The sequence below is a fragment of the Cynocephalus volans genome, chromosome 15 (genome assembly GCF_027409185.1).
Source record: "Cynocephalus volans isolate mCynVol1 chromosome 15, mCynVol1.pri, whole genome shotgun sequence".
Taxonomy (NCBI): Eukaryota; Metazoa; Chordata; class Mammalia; order Dermoptera; family Cynocephalidae; genus Cynocephalus; species Cynocephalus volans.
Window position 1 is genome coordinate 23104191 of NC_084474.1, and position 22458 is coordinate 23126648.

Here is a 22458-nt window from a genome sequence, read left to right on the forward strand (position 1 = left end):
CCCCCAACAACCCATTTCTCTCTCTGCATCGTTCAAAGTACTACACTTGTATTTATGCTACTGATCTTGATATTCTATTTCTTCATAAGTATATAAAACTCAGAGTAGAGATGTATTCTTTTTGTATCTTCCACAGACCTAACAAAAACTTTCGTAAGCCAATTTGTTTACTGAATGAGTAAGAATACTTCAATTTCTGATATTCAGACTATACATATACTAGCTCTAATGATAATTCCAAAGGTGATAATCTGACAGTTTTCCAGGCAATTAATTTACTATACCAGGTACTTTTCTGGGCCACTGTTGGCCAGAGAGATAGGTTACTTTGAATGATTTTAGCTCTGTGGTGCAGATAGCTATCAAAATACTATTTTTTTTAAAGTCACATTTTTCTTGATAACTGTTTTACAGTTTATTGAAAATGTCACTGTTGTTCTCAGATATTTTAAATATTAGCCAAACACAAGTTATAAAGAGTATAAGATTACAATGGTTAGAGGCACTTGTGAATTGGAGAGAAAAAAAAAAAGGTATGTTTTTGTTACCCCTTTTCACAACAATTTTTAAGTGTTTGCATCAAATAAAAAAAGAATCATCACAACACATAATTGAAGATGCAATTAATGATCTTCTTATAATTTTTTTAAAATACACTATTTCAAAACCTTTTTATATGCTTCCAAATGAACCAACAGTGACCAAAAAAATAAAATACTATATTACATCAAATTATTATGTTCCTGTTCTCTAGAATAAGAACTACAACAGTAGTTCTTAACCAATAGGTCTACTAACCCCTCTGAGAATCTGATGCAAAGTTAGAAACCATTTCACAGGACAAAAGGAAATAAAAAATTTTGTAGAGATACTATCCAATGCTTGAAAAAAATCTAATACAATGGAAATTGCTGGTAAGAGTGTTAATGGTACCATTTGAAAAAAAAAAAAGTTAACAAATCTATGTCTTTGAGTAATAGTGTAATTAGTTAAGAAAATAACCCATGAAATAAAAATAATCCAAAATACAAAAATAGCCCTATATGTGATTAGGCAAAGAAGTTTTAGAATAGCACTGTCCATCAGAACTTTCTGAGATGATAAAAATAGGCTAGCCACATGACTGCTAAATACTTGGAACTAGGACTAGTGAGACTAAGGAACTGATTATTTAATTTAATTCTAATTAATTTAAATTGCCACATGTAGCTAATGACTACCTTACAAGACCAAACAGTTTTAGAAAAAAAAAAGATGATACTTCTGTCAGCTTCCTTAAACTAGCCTACCTTTTTCTGGTTAATCATTGCTCCTATGCCTCAGACTAACCATTTCTCTAGTACACTTTCTCAACTGAGGTCCTGCCAAAGAATTGAGCTCTACCAAAAAACTGACTGATGATATTCTCAATACTCCCAAGAATGGGTAAAGAGCTAAAACCATTCCAAATAAACTGGAGAGCACATAATCCCTTATACATAATGGATTCCTTGGGGCTTTAGGGCTTAAAGCCTGTTGTAGTGTCTTCCACATTAGCAGCAAAAGAGGAAATAGCCATTACTCATATGTTCATATGAATTTGCAAAGTTGATGCATGTACATCTATGAATGCCTGTATCTACAGAGGCTATTCACACTACTTTAATTAGAAAGTTGAGAATTTACAACAAAATATACTTTATAAAGTCACATGGGCTTGCGTCTACTTAGATAAACAAAGCAATTATAGATAACAGATTAGAAAAAATGGTTATATGAAATATTAAATACCCCTATCCAGCACCATTCTTAACTTCCTTATTTCATAGTTCCACAGTTTTACCATTTTCATACAGTAATAAATTACTTTCAGAAAGATTTTTAATTTTCTCTACGTAAAACTGAAAGATTTTAAAAACATGTCAAATCGAATATGTTCTTCTGGTGGGTGTACCTCATAGGATTAATTTTATTGCCACCTTTCTGAGGTGTTTCCAACACCAACAACCATTTTTCTGATTTCCCAGACACCAACTGGGTGTCCTACGATTTAATTCAATTCTGACACTGACCACCTGGAGTTGGAGTCAAACATTACAGGTTTAAGGACTAAATTCCACAAGACTACCTACCTTCACTTCAAAGGCCAGTCACAAGTATTGGGTCACCAGGTTACGCACATTTCTACCCAACTGTGCTACAAAGATGAGAGGGGGTTCTCACAACTCCCCCCTTTTCAGGTTCAGTAATTTGCTACAATAGCTCAAAGAACTGAGAAAGGCAGTTTGTTTATATTTACCAGTTTATTATAAAGAATATAACTCAGGAACAGTCATTTGAAAGAGATACATAAAGCAAAGCATGGGGGGTGAAGTGGGGGTGCACGGCCAGGCATGCAACCCTCCTAGAACCCCAATGTGTTCACCAATCCCAAAGCTCATCACATATCATTGCTCAAGAGTTTTTACAGAACTTAATCTCTAGCTCCTCTCCATACACTTTCCGAAGGTTGTGAGTGGGGCTAGAAGTTCCAACCTCCTAACTTGTTCTTTCTCTTTCTGGTGACTAGCCCCATCCTGAAGCTATCTAGGGGCTCTATCCCAAGTTACCTTTGCATAAACTCAGGTGTGATGCAGAAGGGCTCATCATGAGTAACAAAAGATACACCCATCATACAAGAATTTCTAAGAGATTTAAGAGCTCTGTGCCAGGAACCAGGAACCAAATATATTTTCATATTATACCACATTTTCCTATGAAACAGTTGAGAGAACACCTCTACTATAAGGGCACTTCAAAAAGTTCACACAAAAGTAGAACTACAAGATAATACAAATCTTTCCACGAACTTTTTGAAGTACCCACATATTTAAAGACCCAGACCTCTTTTAAAACAAAATAAAATTTTGTCTTAGGCAAAACAAAATTTACAAAAAGTATACAAGCAAAAATGAATTACAATAAGTTACTTTTTGATCTAGGCACTATATGAAGTATCACAAACATCCATGCATACTGCTGTTCAAATCACAGTTATAATTTATTCCTGATTTTTTTTTAAAATGATTTTAAGGGCCGGCCGTGGCTCACTCGGGAGAGTGCGGGGCTGATAAAAATGCTTTTAAAACTAAAATGGAAAATCTGAGAGAATCTACAGATTTGGAAGCTATATTAGCATTTTTTTAAAAAATAAAGCAAAATTACTGTTCAAATACTATGAATCAAAACAAATTCAGGCAGAAAAAATCTAGTGTTATATTGGTACAGTTAGCCGTAAATGTAAGAGACTATATAATTAAACAGATATTAATTGCCCTAATTTTCTTAGGCAAGTGAAAATTGAAAGAGCTGATTAACGTCCTGGATTTAGTGCAGTCTTTAAAATCTGACACTCAGAAAAAAAGACTATCTTGAAAAGCTTTTTCATCTAAGTAACTGGAACATTGCTCTCAGTAATTTACTACTCCATAATGAGGTATATTGATTCCTCTTCACTTTTTCTAATTAGTTATCTATATTGAGAAGTTTCAAAATGTTATTCATAAAACACAACCAAAAGGTTAATTCTAAGCTTTATCATAATTTTCATTCTGAATATAAGTATATTTTATTGAACATCAGCACCACTTCACTCTAATTGTAGATGCTAATAACACTTCATATTGCCCATAAAGTCCAGATAAACTTCCATGTACTTCACAAAAGCAATTTTTTTTACTATCTTTATTTGTTAAAAGATAAAATGGGTCTGCCCGATTAGCTCAATCAGTTACAGAGCGCTGTTATAACACCAAGGTCAAGGGTTCGGGTCCCTTACTAGCCAGCTGCCAAAACCAAAACAAAAGATAATATGGCCTCAGAGTTCTCAAAAACAACATAAAAATCGAGACAAAAATGGAGTGGCATTTTCAAAAATCTCAGGAAAACAAAAGGCAAACCAAGGATCCAATCCAGTTGTCCTTCAAGTAACAAGGTTATAGAAAAAGAGTTTTAAACATGAAATAAAAGCAAATTCTTGAGCTTTTCTGAGCAATCTGCTAGAGAATGAACTTCAACCAATGAAGAGATGACTGGGAAAACTTCAGCAAAAAAGCTGATGAACATTTTATATTTAACTGTAGATCTAAGACTGAAAGCAAAGACAGGTAAGAGACTGGAAGAATACATAAATGTTCTGACCAAAAAGGAACAATGCAACTTAAAAAAAGGAGAAGGGAAAGGAAGTGAGGAATGTAGAAAAAGCTCAATGACTACTGAACACATAATAGGTGGGAGTCAAAAAATACCTTTAAAAACTAACAAGTAAGACAGTAAAAGGTTAAATAAGAAAATGGTAAGGGCCGGCCTCACTTAGGAGAGTGTGGTGCTGACAACACCAAGTCAAGGATTAAGATCCCCTTACTGGTCATCATCATCATGATGGATGATGATGATGATGATGATGATGGATGATGATGATGATGGAGGAGGAGGAGGAGGAGGAGGATGATGATGATGATGAAGATGATGATGATGATGATGGAGGAGGAGGAGAAGAAAATGGTACATTTAAAACATTTTTTTTAAAGTACAAAGACAATCACTAACACAATAAGACAAATCTTTCAGAAATTTTCAAAATAAAAAAAAATCACATAGAGAAATAAACGTGACAACTATAACATAACATACATGGTAACTATAACAAAGACATGAGTTAAGATAAAATAGATCAGTTACATCAACAAATATAAGTGGACTTATCTCACTAATTAAACAAAAAGATTCTCAATTTGGCTCACAAAACAAAATACAGGTAAAACAAAGGAAGGGGCAAAGGTAGACGACACAAATGGAAACAAAGAGAGTAGGACTTGTACACAGTTAACCCTTGAACAACATGGGTTTGAACTGTGCAAGTCCACTTATACGTGGATCTTTTTCAATAAATGATGTACAATACTGTAAATGTATTTTTCTCTTCCTTATGATTTTCTTAACATTTTCTTTTATCTAGCTTACTTTATTGTAAGAATACAGTATATAATACATATAACATTCAAAATATGTGTTAATCAATTGTTTATGCCATCAGTAAGGCTTCCAGTCAACAGCAGGCTATCAGAAGCTAAGTTTTTGAGGAGTCAAAAGTTAAACGCAGATATTCATCTGTGCAGGGGATCAGTACCTCTAACCCTGCATTATTCAAGGATCAACTGTACTGACATCAAAGTAGAATTCCTGCCCCAATTCCAAGTATTAAACATGACAAAGGATACTTTTTTAAATCTTAAAGAACATGTTTCACAATGAATATATAAGTCATGACTATATATGTATCAAATAACAATAGTAATATAGAGAAAATGATAAAGCAAATGTGGTAAAATGTTAAAATTTGGAGAATCTAGGTATGGAGTATACAGGGATTCTCTGCATTATTTTTACAACTTTTCTGTAGGTCATATATTATTAATATATAAAGTTTTTAAAAATGAAAGAACACAGAGAAAAAGCATAAAGAAACACAAGGTTTTCATCCACATCAAATATCTTAATAAGAAGGGGCTGGCCGGTTAGTTTGGTTGGTTAGAGGGTGGTGCTGACAACACCAAGGTCCAGGGTTTGATCCTTGACTGGCCGGCCACCAAAAAAACCCAAAAAAACCCACTTTAGTAATAGACCTTCATTTATTATGGCACTGTTTCAAAATCTAGATTTTTAGGAAGTTCTCCAGAAGAAATGAGATATTTTAAGGTTGAAATGCCACATTTTATTAAAGCAACTTTTTATTTATAGCATACCTCATATTAGATATTCACAAGTGCTTTAGAAAATGCATCTTATATCAGAAGTATTACTCTTGAAACACAAATTAGCAAATGTCTTAAAATGAATTTAGATGTTCTCTTAAGTTGACATTTTGAAAATTCTCTTTACAATGGGATCCAGGTCTAAAAGTACAATATAAAAAAGTTCTAATCTCTAATAAGTTTTTATTTATGGAAGAGATTAAAATTGGAATATAATGACAGATTCACTCTGAATGATACAGAACTTAAAATTCTTTTCATGATTAAAGAACTGAAAGTAACAGTGACTTTGAAATCAATCCAATTGCAAAAAAATAAGAAATTTAAAAAAAAGAAAACCAGAAAAAAGGGCTGGCCAGTTAAATCAGTTGGTTAGAGCGTTGTATTGATAACGCCAAAGTCCAGGGTTCTAGCCAGATGTCAAAAAAAGAAAACCTGGGGATCCAATCAAGATGGCAGAATAGACGGTTCCCAGTATCACTCTCTTCCACAAATCAACCAAATTTACAACTATAAAAATGTAACATCAGCCAAGCCAGGGCAGCTAGAGCTCAGGGGAAGAGGTGGAGAGACCTACAGAGTTCATGAAGGTGGGAGAAACTACGATGAGAGAAAGAAAAAGCTGCTCTAAGCGTTTCGGGCCGCAGCTGCTTTAAGGCTCAAGCTGCTGAGCACATGGAGCAGGAGCCTGCAGAAGCCATAGCCGTGCCCTTCAGATGGAGTTACTTGGAGGCAACAGTAGAGAAAAGGGTGCTGGTGGCCCCCAGGACAGCAAGACCACTAATAGGGTTCCCGTGGACCCATGCAGGAGCGAGGAGCCAGAACAACTGAAAAAAGGGAACCACTCAGAGGCCGGTGAGCCATCGGTGAGTCATCGCAAGGGACCAGGGACCTGCACAGGGCCCGTCCCATGGGAAGTGCTTGGAGCATGGGCGGTGGGGGAGACGTGCCCACCAGGGGAACACTGGGACCAGCAAGGACAGCTGACCTGAGCCCCAATCAGCACAGGACCACTCAGAGGAGAAGGGTCAGGAATGCAGAATTGCATGGGGTGCAATTTGATGAAAAAACTCAGGCCCAGATCAGAGATTCTACAGAACACAGATCCACCGGGTCTCTGGAGAGCCGGAAGTACCTATAAGGTCAACCATTAAACCCTGAGCTGCACAAAAAGCCTTCCCTAGGGAAACAGCAGCAAAGCAGCAATTTAAACAACCACACAGCTCAAGTACTGGTTCCCACAAGAAGTTCCCCTGTGTTAGAAGCAAAGGACAAAAAATTAGTTGTGGCCCAGGCACACCACCAGCACCTTGGGGCCTGCCTGGGAACTGGAGGCTTGGATCTGGGGACCAGACCCCACTCCCACTTCCAGGCAAACTGCACCAGTACCTTGGAGCCAGCCTGGGGACCTGAAGCATGGAGAAGGGGACTGCACCCCCCTCCCACAACCAGGCACACCACGCCAGCACCTTGAGGCCGGCCCAGGGACCTGAGGCAAGGAGAAGGGGACTGGACCTCTCTCCCACAACCAGGCACAGCACTCCGGCACCTTGAGGCCTGCCCAGGGACCCAAGGCAAGGAGAAGGGGAACGGACCTCTCTCCCACAACCAGGGACACCGTGCCAGCACCTCGGGGCCCACCCGGCCCAGAAGCATGCAGAAGGGGACTGGACCCTCCTCCCACACCAGGCACAAAATGCCAGCACCTCGGGGCCCACCTGGGTACCCGAAGCGTGGAGAAGGGGACTGGACCCTCCTCCCACAACCAGGCACACTGCACCAGTACCTTGGGGCCCGCCCAGGGAACCAGGACATGGAGAACGGGACTGAACCCCTCTCCCACAACCAGGCACACTGCGCCAGTACCTCGGGGCCTGCCCAGGGACCCAGGACATGGAGAAGGGGACTGGAGTCCTCTCCCACAACCAGGCACATGGTGCCAGTGCCTTGGGGCCTGCCCAGGGACCAGAGGCAAGGAGAAGGGGACCAAATACACCCCATAACCAGGCATACCGCCAGTGCCAAGGAGCATGCCAAAAACTGCACCTCCACGTGGATGGCGCACCACAGCTACCACAATAACCATGGCTGCTGCAAAAGCAGCTAGATGCCACAACCACCACGCAGATGGTCCGCCAACCACTGGAGCGCATTCACACAAGAGTCACCAGCAGAGGCAAAGAAAAGAAGAGGATGTCTCTTTCCATAAAACCTATTTCAGAGTGACAGAAGCGTCTGCTCTATGACTATACTGGGGGACCTGATCACATCTCTCAGCATTGGACAGATCATCTAGGCAACAAGTTAACAGAGTAACCATGATTCTTTCAGAAGGAGAGAAGAAATCTAGGGCAATTAGAGGGGGGAGGGGGAGAGATTGGACAAGGGGCAGAAAGAATAACTACGATTTGTAACAGTATATATGCTAGTAATATTGATTTAATCAACATATCTCAATGTTCAGCCCCCAAAATATGTATAATCGATTTTGATTCAATAAATAAAATAAATAAATAAATAAGGAAAACCTGAAATCAGTCCAACTGTCAATCTGTAAGCACCAATTTGACCTCAACACAAGTAAAACCTGCTATTGAATAACATGGGAAAATCTCTGCAAAATTCTCTAGGAAAGCATAATATGGAGATTAAAGGACAAAGTATAGTTCGCAGAATTTTCCCTATTTTATGAAATATTCTTCTCTGCTTCCCAAGTGAAGAATAACCTCTACTCTCCCTACCTTCTGGTTTTTTGTTGTTTTTTTTTTCTGATTTCCCTATTGATCACTGCCAGATGTAAGATTCTCTTCAGTTAATAACGTAGCATCCCTTCAAAACAAATTTTCTTTGTTCTCTGGGTATTTCTGTAGTATGGAAATATCCTTCTGGTACTTCTTTAGTTGCATAGTTCCAAAACAGCACAACAAAACCACCCCCTAACTTGGCATTTCTAAACAGAGAGATGCTGATCGGAAAGTTTGCTTCTAAATCCATCCTGACCGGCTGGCTACAACCAGTCTCTCCTATTTTACAGCTGTATCTCTCCCATACATACATACAACACATACATACATACATACATACATACTCACATCCTTGAGCCAACAAGAAATTGTTTTATAGGTTAAATCTATTATACCTCTAAAGCTTACTCTATATTTTTAAAGTTCAAATATGAAGTATATTTTAATATTTCAACATATTTTTCAACTGAATTTCCCACATCATTTTATTTTTACCACTTATTTTCAACTTCAATAACTACACCTGCTAAAGGAATATATATTCTGAAGTTCATCATGTTTATAAAATGGTCCTATAGAAGCATCTTAATCCTTTCACCATTTACAATAGAATATTCCATCTAAATGGTTAAAAATAGTTAACTATTGGGCATTAAAGCACACTGGGAACAAGAACAATGCAATCTTAAAAAAAAAAAAATAACACAACCCTATATTTCAGGTAACACTTTAAAATTTATGAAGCATTTCTACACATATTATCCCACTGGATCCTGCACTTCACTGTAGGTGTTACTCCAGGTTTATTTATAGACAAGGAAATCAAGGATCAAAGAGGTTATTCGTCTCAAGTCAGAACTAGAATCCAAATTTTTTACTGCTAATGGAACTGACCCCAAACCATAGGCAATGTTTAACACAATTAATGCTGGTCAATATATTCTGTTATTTAATCCTAACTGATCAGCTAAATAAAAACAAGAAAAAAAACTTCAATTTCTACCTTGTCATTATCAAAGATCAAGGCACCATAGAACTACCCTATCAGGAAGGTGACCTCATGAGAACAAATACTACAGTAATTGCCAAAAAATAAGAGTAATAAAATTTTAAAAATATTTACCCGGAAACCAAGAACCATAAGAAAAAATATATACTTCGGTGAAAGTTTAGATGACTCTCCCTGGATATAATTTAACTCATAATGTTTGAAAATTATAGAAAAACTTTTGTGATCACTCAAGCCAAAGAAACTACAAGATAAGTTTTCAATCAAATAAATTAAATAGTTACTTATTTAGTTTTAAAGGAAGGCATGTCTTGTGTAAGATCAAGATGAAGAGTACACTAAGGTAATATCTCAGAAAGCAATGTCTTTTTTGCTTCCAAACACAGTAGAAATACAAACACACTTAGTCTTCAATTTCTAGCCTTCTACAAGGAAATCTAGTCCTCTCTGTATTTTCTTCATCCATAAAACAAAGCTAATATCTTTCAAACCTACCTCAGAAAGTTGTAAGTAACAAAATAAGACAACAGATATGAAAATCTCAGTAAAATGAAATGGACAATTAAAAAACACCCATTTGTTAAAAATCAAATTAAATGGCTCTAAGTCTCTGAGAAACCCCTCAATGAGGCTCATAAAAACCTTACCAAAAGTCCTTTTAATTGCTATGACACTGATGAAGGTTCTTTTGAGCAAAACCAGGATGAAAATAACAAAAGAACTTTGTTCCATAATACCATGCTGCATATTGTCAAATGTGATTAGTTACCTGTGTTGCTCTGCTAGCAAAACAATTTACATATATGTTACAAAATCTCATATAATGTAGGATTTTCTCTTTCAAAAAATTATTCATACGTATAGTATCAACAGTTTAAATAAAATCTGAGCCTTTTTATAAGGACTATTGTTAATATCAATATTCAAGAATAATCAGAAGATTAACCATCAAAATATTAACCATCCAGGGCCGGCCCGTGGCTCACTCGGGAGAGTGCGGTGCTGAGAACACCAAGGCCTCGGGTTCGGATCCCATATACGGATGGCCGGTTCGCTCACTGGCTGAGCGTGGTGCTCACAACACCAAGTCAAGGGTTAAGATCCCCTTACCGGTCATCTTAAAAAAAATAAATAAAAAAAAAAATATTAACCATCCAAACATTTTTGGACATATAACCTCTAAAAGGATGCTTTTATATTAGAATTAAAATTTCATGGTGGGGCTTACTGGCTAGCTCAGTTAGTTTTTGCATGGTGTTAGAACACCAGCGTCAAAGGTTCAGATACCTGTACAGGCCAGCAGCTTAAATAAGAAAATTTTTTTCAGTAAAATTATACAAGGGTACTTCAAAAAGTTCATGGAAAAACAGAATTAAGAGATAATATGAATCTTTCCACAAATTTTTTGAGGTACCCTCATATATTAACCATCAGTATACACTTAACAAGATCCTTTTTCTACTGCATTAGGAGACACCCTCTGTTGTACTTACTTCTGTACAACATTCTGCAAGCTCAACATCATCCCCAGTTCTCCTTTCATCTTTTCTCTGTTCACACGGCATTCTGCCAAGTATCGAAGAGCCTGTAGCAGAAACAGTTAATTCACAGGTTAATTCACAGGTCCAGACTATTCAAAATTAGAACCACTACTAACCTACCAGAGGAAGACAAAGAGAAAAATAGGTTTTGTTTTTAGAATCAATTGGTTTTGAAGTGTTTTAGAAACACTCCTTTAAATGTGATAATCAGAGGAATCCTCTGGGGGAGAAATGATCCTTTGAGCTGTGGTAGCTAAATCTGCTCTTTGTAATGAAGGTTCCTAACTTAACTGAAGGTCAAAATGAGGTTGTTTCAGTTTTATTTTCACTACTGCACCTTGCCAAGGACTCAAGGAACTATATTTCATTTATTAATTTCAGGGAGTAGTCCCTCTAGCCCTCATTTCCCTAGATGCTTTTTATGCATTAATTAAAATAAATTGCTGAAGGAGATAAAACATCCAACTACCTTTATAAAATGAACTGATTCTGCTTTTACTACAATTTATCTTTTTTTAAAACTGAAAAACAAAAGATGAACTAGTGCTCGCATATTTTTTGTGAGTTAAACCAACTTTTCTTGAGTGTTTTTCTCTTAATATTTAAAATGCATTTTTGCAGGTATTTCCTTCACATGTTGCTTCTTTAGGGATCTCATTTAGCTGTTTCTCCTTTACACCTAAATATTGTCATCACCTACAGACCTCCTAATCACTCATTCACTGAAGAGTTTGGTAGCTGATTTTTCAGGTAATACCTTTGTGGACTCATACCACCTAAAACTCTGCCATCACAGTCTACTAATATTCCACTGGTCCTTTTCCTTTCATTTCCAAAGTGCCTGGTCATTATCAAAAATGTGCCATCTATGAAATCACATATTCAGCAACCTCTAACTACTACCTCCTATCCTTCCTGCAACTACTCTTACTATGACTTCCACTTCAGCCCATAAAGGATTGACTGCTACGGGAATTGCCCTCCCTCCATAAAAAACATACAGGATAACATATATTAAACACCTGTTTTCAGATACAGGATGTAGCATAGGATTATAATCCCTGAGAGAAAAGAAATGATGACATGGGCCCTACAGCTGCCCCACTTTACCAGTTTGGAGGCAGTTTCCAGACTGCAGCACATGGAGAGGAAACCCAAATGGAGCCCAGTGGTCTTGTTAAGTTTAGGAGGCAGAGATCAGAGTTGCAGAAGTTGGGGCAGCTAGAATTTGCAGAGCAGAATAACAGGAGAATAACAGCTAGAGAGTTGCAGAGATCTACAGAGTAGTGCCCAGAAATACTCGGTTGAATAATGATCTACACATGCCTGAATTAAAGACCACAGGGATAGGGAATAAAATCACCAAAAAGTAGGGAAAACAATTTCTGGAGCTCACAATGGGCTGGGAATACTTTGGGATGCCACCAGCCAGAAGTGCAGAAACCTCACCATAAATGAGGCATCAGGGAGAATCCTCAAAAGAGCATAACTTTAGTAGCGGAGATATCAGTCTCACCTCGCCTCACCTCTTTGCTTCCTGAGAGGTAAACCTTTGGGGGCAGGCCCAGTGCCACTGGCATGGCTGTGCACAGCTCAGATGTTCCTGGCCCCTCTACTTTTTAACAGTCTGAAATTGCTTTTCTGCCACTAAATAAAAGAGTACTTCAAGGAGCCATAGGGAGCCCCCACTGTCCAGCAGAAGATAGAAGCACTCCAGAAACACCATTTCTGCATGGGTGGTCCATCACAGCCACTGTCACCACAATAGCGTCCATAGCCACCACGCAGATGGCTTGCCACCCACTCAACTGCACTGACAGAAGAAGAGTCACCAGCGGAGACCAGAAAAAGAGGAAATGCCTCTCCTCAAAGCTCACTCCAGAGTAATAGAAGAAGCAACTACTCTACCAATAACCAGACATCAGTGTAGAGATAATAGAAATACAAAAAACTAAAAAAATATGACACCACCAAAGGAATATAGTTATTCTCAAGACCAGACCCCATAGAGCAGGAAACCCTTGAAATGACTTAAAAGGAATTCTGAGCAGCCCTTGTCTTCTGAATTTACACATGCTCAAATATAGTCTATTTTTTAAAAAAATTCCTTCAGCCCCAAGTCCCTATCTTGAGACCAACACCCTCCCCCTCTTCTCAGCCTTACTGCATTTCTTATTGAAATAGGACCCAAACTAGGAGGGGCCATGCAATTTTTCCTAATTTGTTACTACTGTTCACTCTCATATCAATGTCTGTTTTGCCTGTTAAGCCTCATTCTGTGAAGGCAAAATAGAAAATTCATATCATATAGTTTGATTTTCTAAAAGGAAAAGCATATATATTTTTTACACAACCTTGTGAAATTAGAGTAAATGGGGAATTTATCATGTGTTCTCAAATAAAGGACAATAAGTAAAATTTTGACTACATTAATTTTCTTTTAAACATTTTTAATGATAATTTTAGAACACACAAAAGTAGAAAAAATGTGTGGTGACCCCAATGTACCCATACTCAGTTTCAACAATTATCAACCACTTGGCAATCTTGTTTCATCTATCTCCCCTGCTCATAACCTTACTGGAGCTTTTTACAGCAAAATCACAGGGAACACATCATTTCATTTGTAAAAACTTCAGTAAATTCTTAAGAAATTTTTTTTAAATTAACTTAATGAAAATATAATAATTCTTTAATACCATCTATCTGCAAAAGCAAATAATAATTATTTAATATCCTCTACTATCTGATCCATATTAATTTCCAGGTCTCTAATAAGTATGTTTATGGTGGACTTATTCAGATCAGGATCCAAATCAGGTCCACATACTACACTTGGCTGATATGTCCCTTAAATGTCTTTTAATCTATAACAGTTACTGCCATCTCTCCCTCCCCTTCACCCCAACTGTCTTTCTTTTTAAAGCCATTTACCTTTCAAGAAACCAGGTGGTCTATTCTCAAGAAATTATCACATTCTAGATTTGCCTGCTTACCTTGTACTGTTCTTTAACATGTTTCTCTAGCCCCCATAAATCCCCTATTTCCTTCTGCATTATTAGCTCTGATCCTAAATATTTTTCTCTTTTCCTCTTTTTCTTATCCTTCCCTCTCAATATTAAAACAAGTGCAATGTCCATCGGCTAATGAATACACAGAATGTGGCATGTCCATACAACTGAATATTATTAGTCAGCCATAAAAAAGAAATGTAGCAATACATGTTACAATATGGATAAGCCTTGAAAACATTATGCTAAGTGAAAGAAACCAGTCACGAAAGGCTACATATTACATGGTTCTATTTACATGAAAAATATATAGGCATTTTTGGCCAGAATAGGACAATTCTGACAGAAAGTAGATTAGTGGTTACTTAGGAATAGGGGGTGGGGGACTGGGGAGCAATAGGTAAAAAAAAAAATACAGGGTTTCTCTTTTTTTTTTTTTAAAAGATGACCGGTAAGGGGATCTTAACCCTTGACTTGGTGTTGTGAGCACCATGCTCAGCCAGTGAGCGAACTGGCCATCCCTATATGGGATCCGAACCCGGGGCCTTGGTGTTATCAGCACCGCACTCTCCCGAGTGAGCCACGGGCCGGCCCCAGGGTTTCTCTTTAAGGTGAAAAAAATGTCCTACAATTGATTATGGTGATGGTTGTACAACTCTGAATATACTAAAAAACCACTGAGTTGTACACATTAAATGGGTGAATTATATGATGGTATGTGATTTACATACTTAAAAGCTGTTATAAAAATTTTTTTTAAAGTGCCATTTTAATCTGAGTGTCTGTCTGCACTGATATGACACAATCCTCAAGACTTCCTGCTAACTGAAAGGAGGAAGTTGCAGAACATTCCATGCATGTAGTATGCCACCATTTGCGTTAAAGAATAAAAACAATGTGGCATGGGACCATTTACGTAAAGGACTATGCACATACATACATATTTGCAGATACAGAAATACAGACTATTACTTGCTCTATAGCCTTTTAAAATTTTTTAGCATGTCATGTAACACTTTTCAAAATTCTCCTTAATGGCAAAATTAAAACACTGATGGGGCTGGCCCGTGGCTCACTCGGGAGAGTGTGGTGCTGATAACACCAAGGCCACGGGTTCGGATCCCATACAGCGATGGCCAGTTAGCTCACTGGTGAGCATGGTGCTAACAACACCAAGTCAAGGGTTAAGATCCCCTTACCGGTCATCTTCTAAAAAAAAAAAAAAAAAAACACTAAGACTGAACTTAGTAAAGGCAACTTACAAGTAAAGCCGAGTGGACAACAGGGGGATTGGGATGGTCCATAAATAAAATAAGGCCAGGCAGACATCCCTGATCCTGGACGATGGCTCTTCTATTTAATGGATCTGCTGCTAGATCCCGTAGCTGGTTAACTACCGATAGAGCATCAGGTTCTTCATTCATGGTGGAGGAGGAAGAATTCATCTTCTACGCCATGCACATGAATAAAATCTTCTTAAATCCTGTAGAAAAAATTTGCAAAACTAGTTCTAGGCTGCTGAGGTATATTATGGCATTTGTTAAATAACCAGGATTACAACATTTTTGGAAAGAAACCAATGAATCTAAATCACCCAAAAACTTAACAAACTGGCAATTCCAGTTTGAGAAAAATAAAATGAACATAAGAAGCTAACTAAAGAAATCAAGTTATTTATGTGTGCACAATGTTTAAAGAACATATGTCATCCTCAATATTCCAATAAGTTCTTTTTTAGCAATACATATTTTAACACTAAAGTCACAATAAACAAGATCTTTCCAGTTCAAGCTTGTAACTTTCGCTATACTTCTCAAACTTTAACATTGCCAGCACTTTTTTTTTTAAATCTAGAACATTTCTGGGCCTAAAACAAATGTCTTAGGGAAAAGTAACTAGCTGACAGCTTTTTTTCTTATTCATGTATGAACAAAAACCCATCCTATTGGGTCTACAAAACATAAAATCCCCTCGGAAAAAGGAGGGAGTCAAAGAAGGCTGTAAACCAAGAATCAAAGAACGGTGTCTTTTCCTGTGCCTTAAGCCAGCAGAGCTGGGGAGATCACTGTGGATCTGAACTGAATCTAAACACATCTGTCCATCTTTCAGTGTGCCATATTCTACTGCTTTTCATAAAATAGAATGTGAGGTAATTCACTTGACAGATAAGGAAAGAGTCACAGAGAATTTCAATAATTTGTCCCAGGTCACAAAAGCTAGTTAGTATAGAACTGGGCTGAAATCTTATTTACTATTTCCTAAACTGGTCAGCAGTTTTTCCACTCTCCATACAGTCCTTTTAAATTCAGCATGTATTTTTTTCCCCACAAAAATAAAGATGGTATTTTAGGAAATGTAAAATGCTAGATACACAAAACCCAAGAAATAAAATATCAAGGAATAATTTTTCATAGATGCAAAAAGTTAAAAATAGTAACTTTAACCAAATTAAGTGAACACAGTATGTCCCTTATTAGGAAGAATATAAAATTGTAAATGCTTTCCACAAATCAATGAGTTTAATGGTAATTTCAATAACAATGCCAACTGTGAGGGCAACAGGGACAAAACTTCTGTAAGTCCAGAAAGACTATTAAAGTTATTTTGAAGGAAAAATGTAATAAAGCAGAACTGGTCTTACCATGTATTGAAATACACGAAGCTGTAAGAGTAGAGCAGTTGGGGGGAAGGGGAAAGATAAAGATACTTGCCCCAAGAAAGTAACTTATGCATTCAATATAAGAGAGAAGGCTCAACTGAGTCAGACCCAAACACCATCACTGCATAACTTTGCAATTTTAGGAAAACCCCTTAAACTCTCTTTGTCTCAATTTCTTGATCTATTATAAAAAGGGCTTAATTATAGCAGCTACCAAATAGCTTATTGTCCAGATGAAATGACAATGCACATAAGACACGAGTGCCTAGCGCACAGTAAATGCTCAATAAATGGTAGTTATAAGTTACATGGTGTCAAAAATCAATAAATGATATTATTATTCAATAAATGGTATTGGAATAACTTCTTAGCTATTTTAAAACCCTGCTAAGGATCTTTAACTCATTCCACATGCTCAAAAAATAAAAATCATATTCCAGATAAAATATATTAATAAATTTTTTAAATGTGCAAGCAAATGTAAAATAAAAATCTCAAGACAAAAGAGGGCTTTAGTGGGATAATATTTGGCAGGTAATGTTCTCAAAATGAAGATATTATAGTTAGTACTGCAATTTTTAAAAAGTCAGCATAAAAGAAAAAGCAATAGACCGAACACACAGAGATACAAGAAGAGATTTGAGGGCATGTTGCCTCTTAGGTGCTTCTATTATCAAGCATCCTGAATATCCTTGTTAACATACCAGCTTACCTATAAGCTTTATGTGCTGTCACCAACACAACTACTACCCAAAATGGAACCTGCAGAACCAATTAGTCACACAAAGGCCCAAGAGCCAGTCACAGTTAAAGAATCAAATACTTCACCCAGCAATCCCACTTCATGGTATATACCCCAAAAATCTTAAATCAGTTTGTCAAAGAGATATCTGTGCTCCCAGGTTCAATGCAGCACTATTCATAACAGCCAAGTTATGGACTCAACCTAAGCGTCCATTAACAGATAAGTGAATAAAGAAAACGTGGTATATATACACAATGAATACTATTCAGCCTTAGAAAAGAAGGAAATCCTGTCACTTGTGATGACACGGATGGAAGTAGAGAACATTAGGCTAAGTGAAATAAGCCAGGCATAGAAAGACAAATATAGTATGTTGTTCTCACTTAAACGTGGACTCGAAAACAACAGAATTCATAGAAGCAGAGAACGGAAGGGTGGTTACAGAGACTGAGTATAGGAGGAATGGGGAGAGATGATGGTCAATGTCTCAGGAGGAATAAGTGGTTTTTTTAATATTTATTGCATAGTTGTGATATAGTTACTAATAGTTTACAGCACATTTCAATATTGCTGAGAGAATAAATTTCAAGTGTTCTCACCACAGAAAAATATAAGTATTTGAAGTGATGGATTTATTAAATAGATTGATTTAATTATTCCACATTGTATTCATAAATCATAACATCACTTTGTACCCCATGAATATATACAAATATAGTCAACTTACAATAAAATTTTTAAAAATAAAATAAATCAGAAAACATAAAAGAACCACTCTCTGGGTGATGGTTTTCTGCATAAAATATTGGCCTTTAGAGTTCCATTCTCATCTAAGGAGTTCTTAGATAACTATTCAGTGGGAATGATCCTGAAAAACTTATAGCTTTTCTATTCCTTTGAGATAAACAAAAGTCAAAGTAGTTAAAATTTCCAGTCTTCAGGACTCGACGGTTAGTTCAGTTGGTTAGAGCACAGTGTTATAACACCAAGGTCAAGGGTTTGGATCCCTGCACCCACCAGGTGTCAAAAAAATAAAGAAAGAAAGAACTTCTAATCTTCAAAGCATACTGATAAGGAGAGGGCCCAAGTCAGGATATGCCCAGGAAAAGGGCTGGAAATACAAGGAGGCATCAAAGATCTTAATTAATATAACAGAGGCAGAAGCTGAGGTCAAGCACTGCATTTCCTATGGCACTTACATAAAGGCAAGCAAAGCAGGCAGAAGCTGTAATTTGCCCCCCAATTAGAAGGGTTTTATGTAAAACTTCAGGAGAGAACCCCTCCCTGTCAAGAGTTCATTTTTCTTGACTAGCTTGTTATGTTAACATTCATGATATCTCTTACTAATAACCACATTGCCTGTATCCTTGTTGGGAAAATAAAATAGTTTGGTCAGGGCCCTCGCCTCAGGTCCAGTTGAGTGTGGTTTAGCACAACCATTGTAAGCAAAGTGTGTGCGTGTGCGTGTGCGTGTGTGTGTGTGTGTGTTGGGGGGAGTTAGTGCGCTTGCACGCCAATGTATCTTTTTAGTTTTGTTGCTATTCTTGTGTTCTTTAGAGGGGGGGGATGGAGGGGGGAGGGGAAAGGGAGGGAAAGAAAAAGAGGGAGGGAGAGAGGAGAAAAGAGGGAGGGGGAGGGAGTAGAGGGGGAGAGGGGGAGAGGGCAAGGGAGAGGGAGGGAGGGAAAGGGAGAGAGAGAGAGTTAGAGTTTTAGTGAAGCAGACAGGTGGCCCAGCACAGTCATGCTTTCCAACCTATGGCTCCAAGGACCTTTTGGCTGGTTACCTAGCTCATAGACCTGCATAAAGGGGTCTGGTGACCCAGCCTGGCATATGAAGGGTTTGTGACCCAGTCTGTGAATGGGCTTGAAGGGTCTGGGAGTGCCAGACCCAGCCCTAGCTCAACAATTGGCCTAGTCGGTGCAGGATTACCAGCAGGTAAAAGAGCCCGACAACTAGCGTAGTCACCTAGCTTTACAATTGGAGTCACCGGCAGGATTAAAAGAGCCCGACAGTAGCCGTGGCATGACAATCCTGTTAAATGACCAATATTTCTGTGGACTGCGAATTTACAAAGCAGATTTTATAAGAGATAGCTATGGATCAGCTAAGAAAACAGAAACAGATAAGTTAGAACTTCAACCCCAATTCATGTACTGATATATTTTGTGTTAATTCTACTGATTTCACACAAACACTCAAGTTTTTTGACAGAAATGTTTGCCTTTGTAGGCTGGAAAAGTTGTTTTTAAATGATTATTTCAGGATCAAGGTTTTCAGTCCCCATACCAGCCAACTGCAAAAAAAAAAAAAAAAAAAATTTCAGGATTCATTCCACCTACTCTATTTCCAATTTGGCACACCTCAAAATAATTTTTAAATAACCTGAAATACACTGGTTTGAGCAATTGGCGTGGGGGGGGGGGAGGTGCAGCTGGCCCGTGTCTGAGCAGTTTTTCAGCAATGAACCATAGTAAGTTAAAAAAAAAATTTTAAAAAAAAATCTCTCTTCTACCTTCTTCTACAATGAGTACTGCATTAGGCTCAAGAGATGTTTTTTTCTAGTTTGTGTTTTTTTATGTAAAACATTAATGCCAAGAAGTGTAGACCTGGACAGCCTACATAAGAATAAATGGAATTAACGTTAAAATGCAAATTCCTAGGCTCTATCCCAGACGTAAGTGGGTATCTTTGGAGACAGGGCCCAAGACTTAATTTAATAAGCACACCAGATGATTTCTGGTGCAAGTAAGACCCACTAATGCTTTATGTTGTTCTACAAATGCATTCCTTTTTTTTTTTTTTTCTTTCTTTTTAAAAAGATGACCGGTAAGGGGATCTTAACCCTTGACTTGGTGTTGTCAGCACCATGCTCACCCAGTGAGCGAACCAGCCATCCCTATATGGGATCCAAAGCCGTGGCCTTGGTGTTACCAGCACCGCACTCTCCCAAGTGAGCCACAGGCCGGCCCCAAATGCACTCCTTTTTAACATAGCTATGAACATCTGAATAAAACTCTGAATAAAACTCCACAAGAAGGGCTGGCCCGTGGCTCACTTGGGAGAGTGTGGTGCTGATAACACCAAGGTCAAGGATTCAGATCCCTATATAGGGATGGCTGCTTGGTCACTTGGGAGAGCATGGTGCTGACAACACAAGTCAAGGGTTAAGATCCCCTTACCGGTCATCTTTAAAAAAACAAAAAACAAAAACAAAAAAAAACTCCACAAGAGACTTTCTTTAATTACTGAGCAACATGAGATTATGTAAATCTGGGACTAGGTTTGGGATTTTATTACCAGATGACTAAATTAATAAACTGGAAAAACCACTAGAATAGCAAATCTACCCTTTCTTGCCAAAGAAACTGTTTGGATGCTCTTGATCAATGGAACAAAATTGTGAGGGAAAATTACGGTGAGGAATCAGTCTGTGCACAGATTGTGTGTGGATAAACAGAAGGTTCTTGAGATGTTATTTGTTAGCAGTAGTATTTAACATTTCTTCTGTCTCTGACTTTTACTTTAAAGACAGCACCTGATGTCTTACAAGATAGTTTTGAATTACTGTTTAATATTCGTGTCTATTTTAAGATTTTTGGCTGCTAAGCTAAAATTACCCATACAGACATATTTCATTTTCTAAAAATCATAGCGTCACTGGCAAACTAGCAAACGCTGAAATTGTGAAAAAAAAAAAAAAAATTCTCTATCTTTCTACCTTCCAGTCTTATTAGAACACAAGTAGACATGCTGCATACCTTTATCTTCTCTTGTTTCAATCTGGACAAAAAAAAAAATCATCAGGCAATGAATGCTCCCCAAACTTTAAGGAGCACTCTGATCCCCTAACGGATCGTGTTAAAAAGCAATTTCTGATTCAGTGGGTGGGTGAAGCCTGAGATTTTGCATTTCCAAAAAGCTTCCAGGTGAGGCCTATGCCGCTCGTCAGGGAGACACAATTTGAGAAGCAAGGAGTTAGATACATGTGAAACACCTGTAATTAGGCAGATGCCTGAAAGATTTTCTTTCCTTTCAACGAAGATTCACCATCCAACTCAGATTCAGCTCTCACAGGCTAAGAGTTGCAGAACATACAGACACAATCTAAATCCTTATACAGTTATGTGAGCTTTAATAAAACAATATAAGCACTCAAAGAACCTGGAGAAATGAAGAAAACAGGTGACATGACATTCAATAATAATGCTAGGGTTAGTAACAGTCGGATGTGAGGGGGACTGAGAGGAAGGGAACAAAGCTAACATTTTCGGGACACATGGGAGCAGGACGTTTTAAAGCGCCTCAGTGGGACGCACTGCTGGATCCTGACAAGAAGGCAGGAGGAGCGCCCCGGCCCAGGCCAATTCCCCGCCCTGCTGCAGGGGCCGCTTTCCGCGGCCTTCCCGGCTCCACCGCTTTGTCTGAAGCCCCTGGACCCTACATACCGTTCCAGGGTTTCACGAGTCCAGAGCCTGCCGCACCATGAGGGCCACACCTACAGACGAGGTAGAGGAACCCAGGTGGCACGGACCGAGCCCCTCCGTTGGTAGCCGCAGCCTCGGAAGTCCCTAACAACCGGACTAACTCAAAGAGCCCGACAGCGAAGGCACCGGCGGGGAAAAGCTCTGCAGACTCTCCCCTAAGGACCCTGTCACCTCCATCGGTTTTGCCCGCCCATTGGCTAATGATTACAACGCGAGGAAATAATATCCAATCAGTGAAGGTCTTCTTAGAGTAAAGCACTCATTGGTGGTCTAGGGAAATGCGCTAAGCGTTCAATGGACAGATCCAATGAGGGCTCAGGAACACTGGATTGGGCTCAGCCACTTTCCTTCCACCAAGCTCTAACCAGAGAAATTAGATCACGGCTGAGAAACCGTCGCACTTTTCCGACTACAATTCCCAGCGTCACGCTGGGAGGTTTTCTCTGCTCCTGCGTTCAGAAATTCAAATTGTGTTTTTTCTTTAGCAACGTTC

The 22458-nt window shown here is 38.3% G+C and overlaps 1 protein-coding gene across 2 annotated transcripts in view; it reads right to left on the minus strand.

Moving 5' to 3' along the window:
* ARMC1 (armadillo repeat containing 1) overlaps positions 1-22117 on the minus strand; it is a 37080-nt gene extending 14963 nt beyond the window's left edge. The window contains exons 1-3 of one of the 2 annotated variants that reach the window (XM_063079515.1): positions 21927-22117; positions 15339-15559; positions 11018-11109 (exon numbers count right to left, since the gene is read on the minus strand). In XM_063079515.1, coding sequence (XP_062935585.1) covers positions 11018-11109; positions 15339-15521 — 275 coding nt within the window. In that variant the 5' untranslated portion in view covers positions 15522-15559; positions 21927-22117. Of the gene's footprint in view, positions 1-11017; positions 11110-15338; positions 15560-21926 lie in introns of those variants that run through there. The other variant, XM_063079516.1, reaches the window with a different exon arrangement.
* Between the last annotated feature and the right edge of the window lie 341 nt (positions 22118-22458).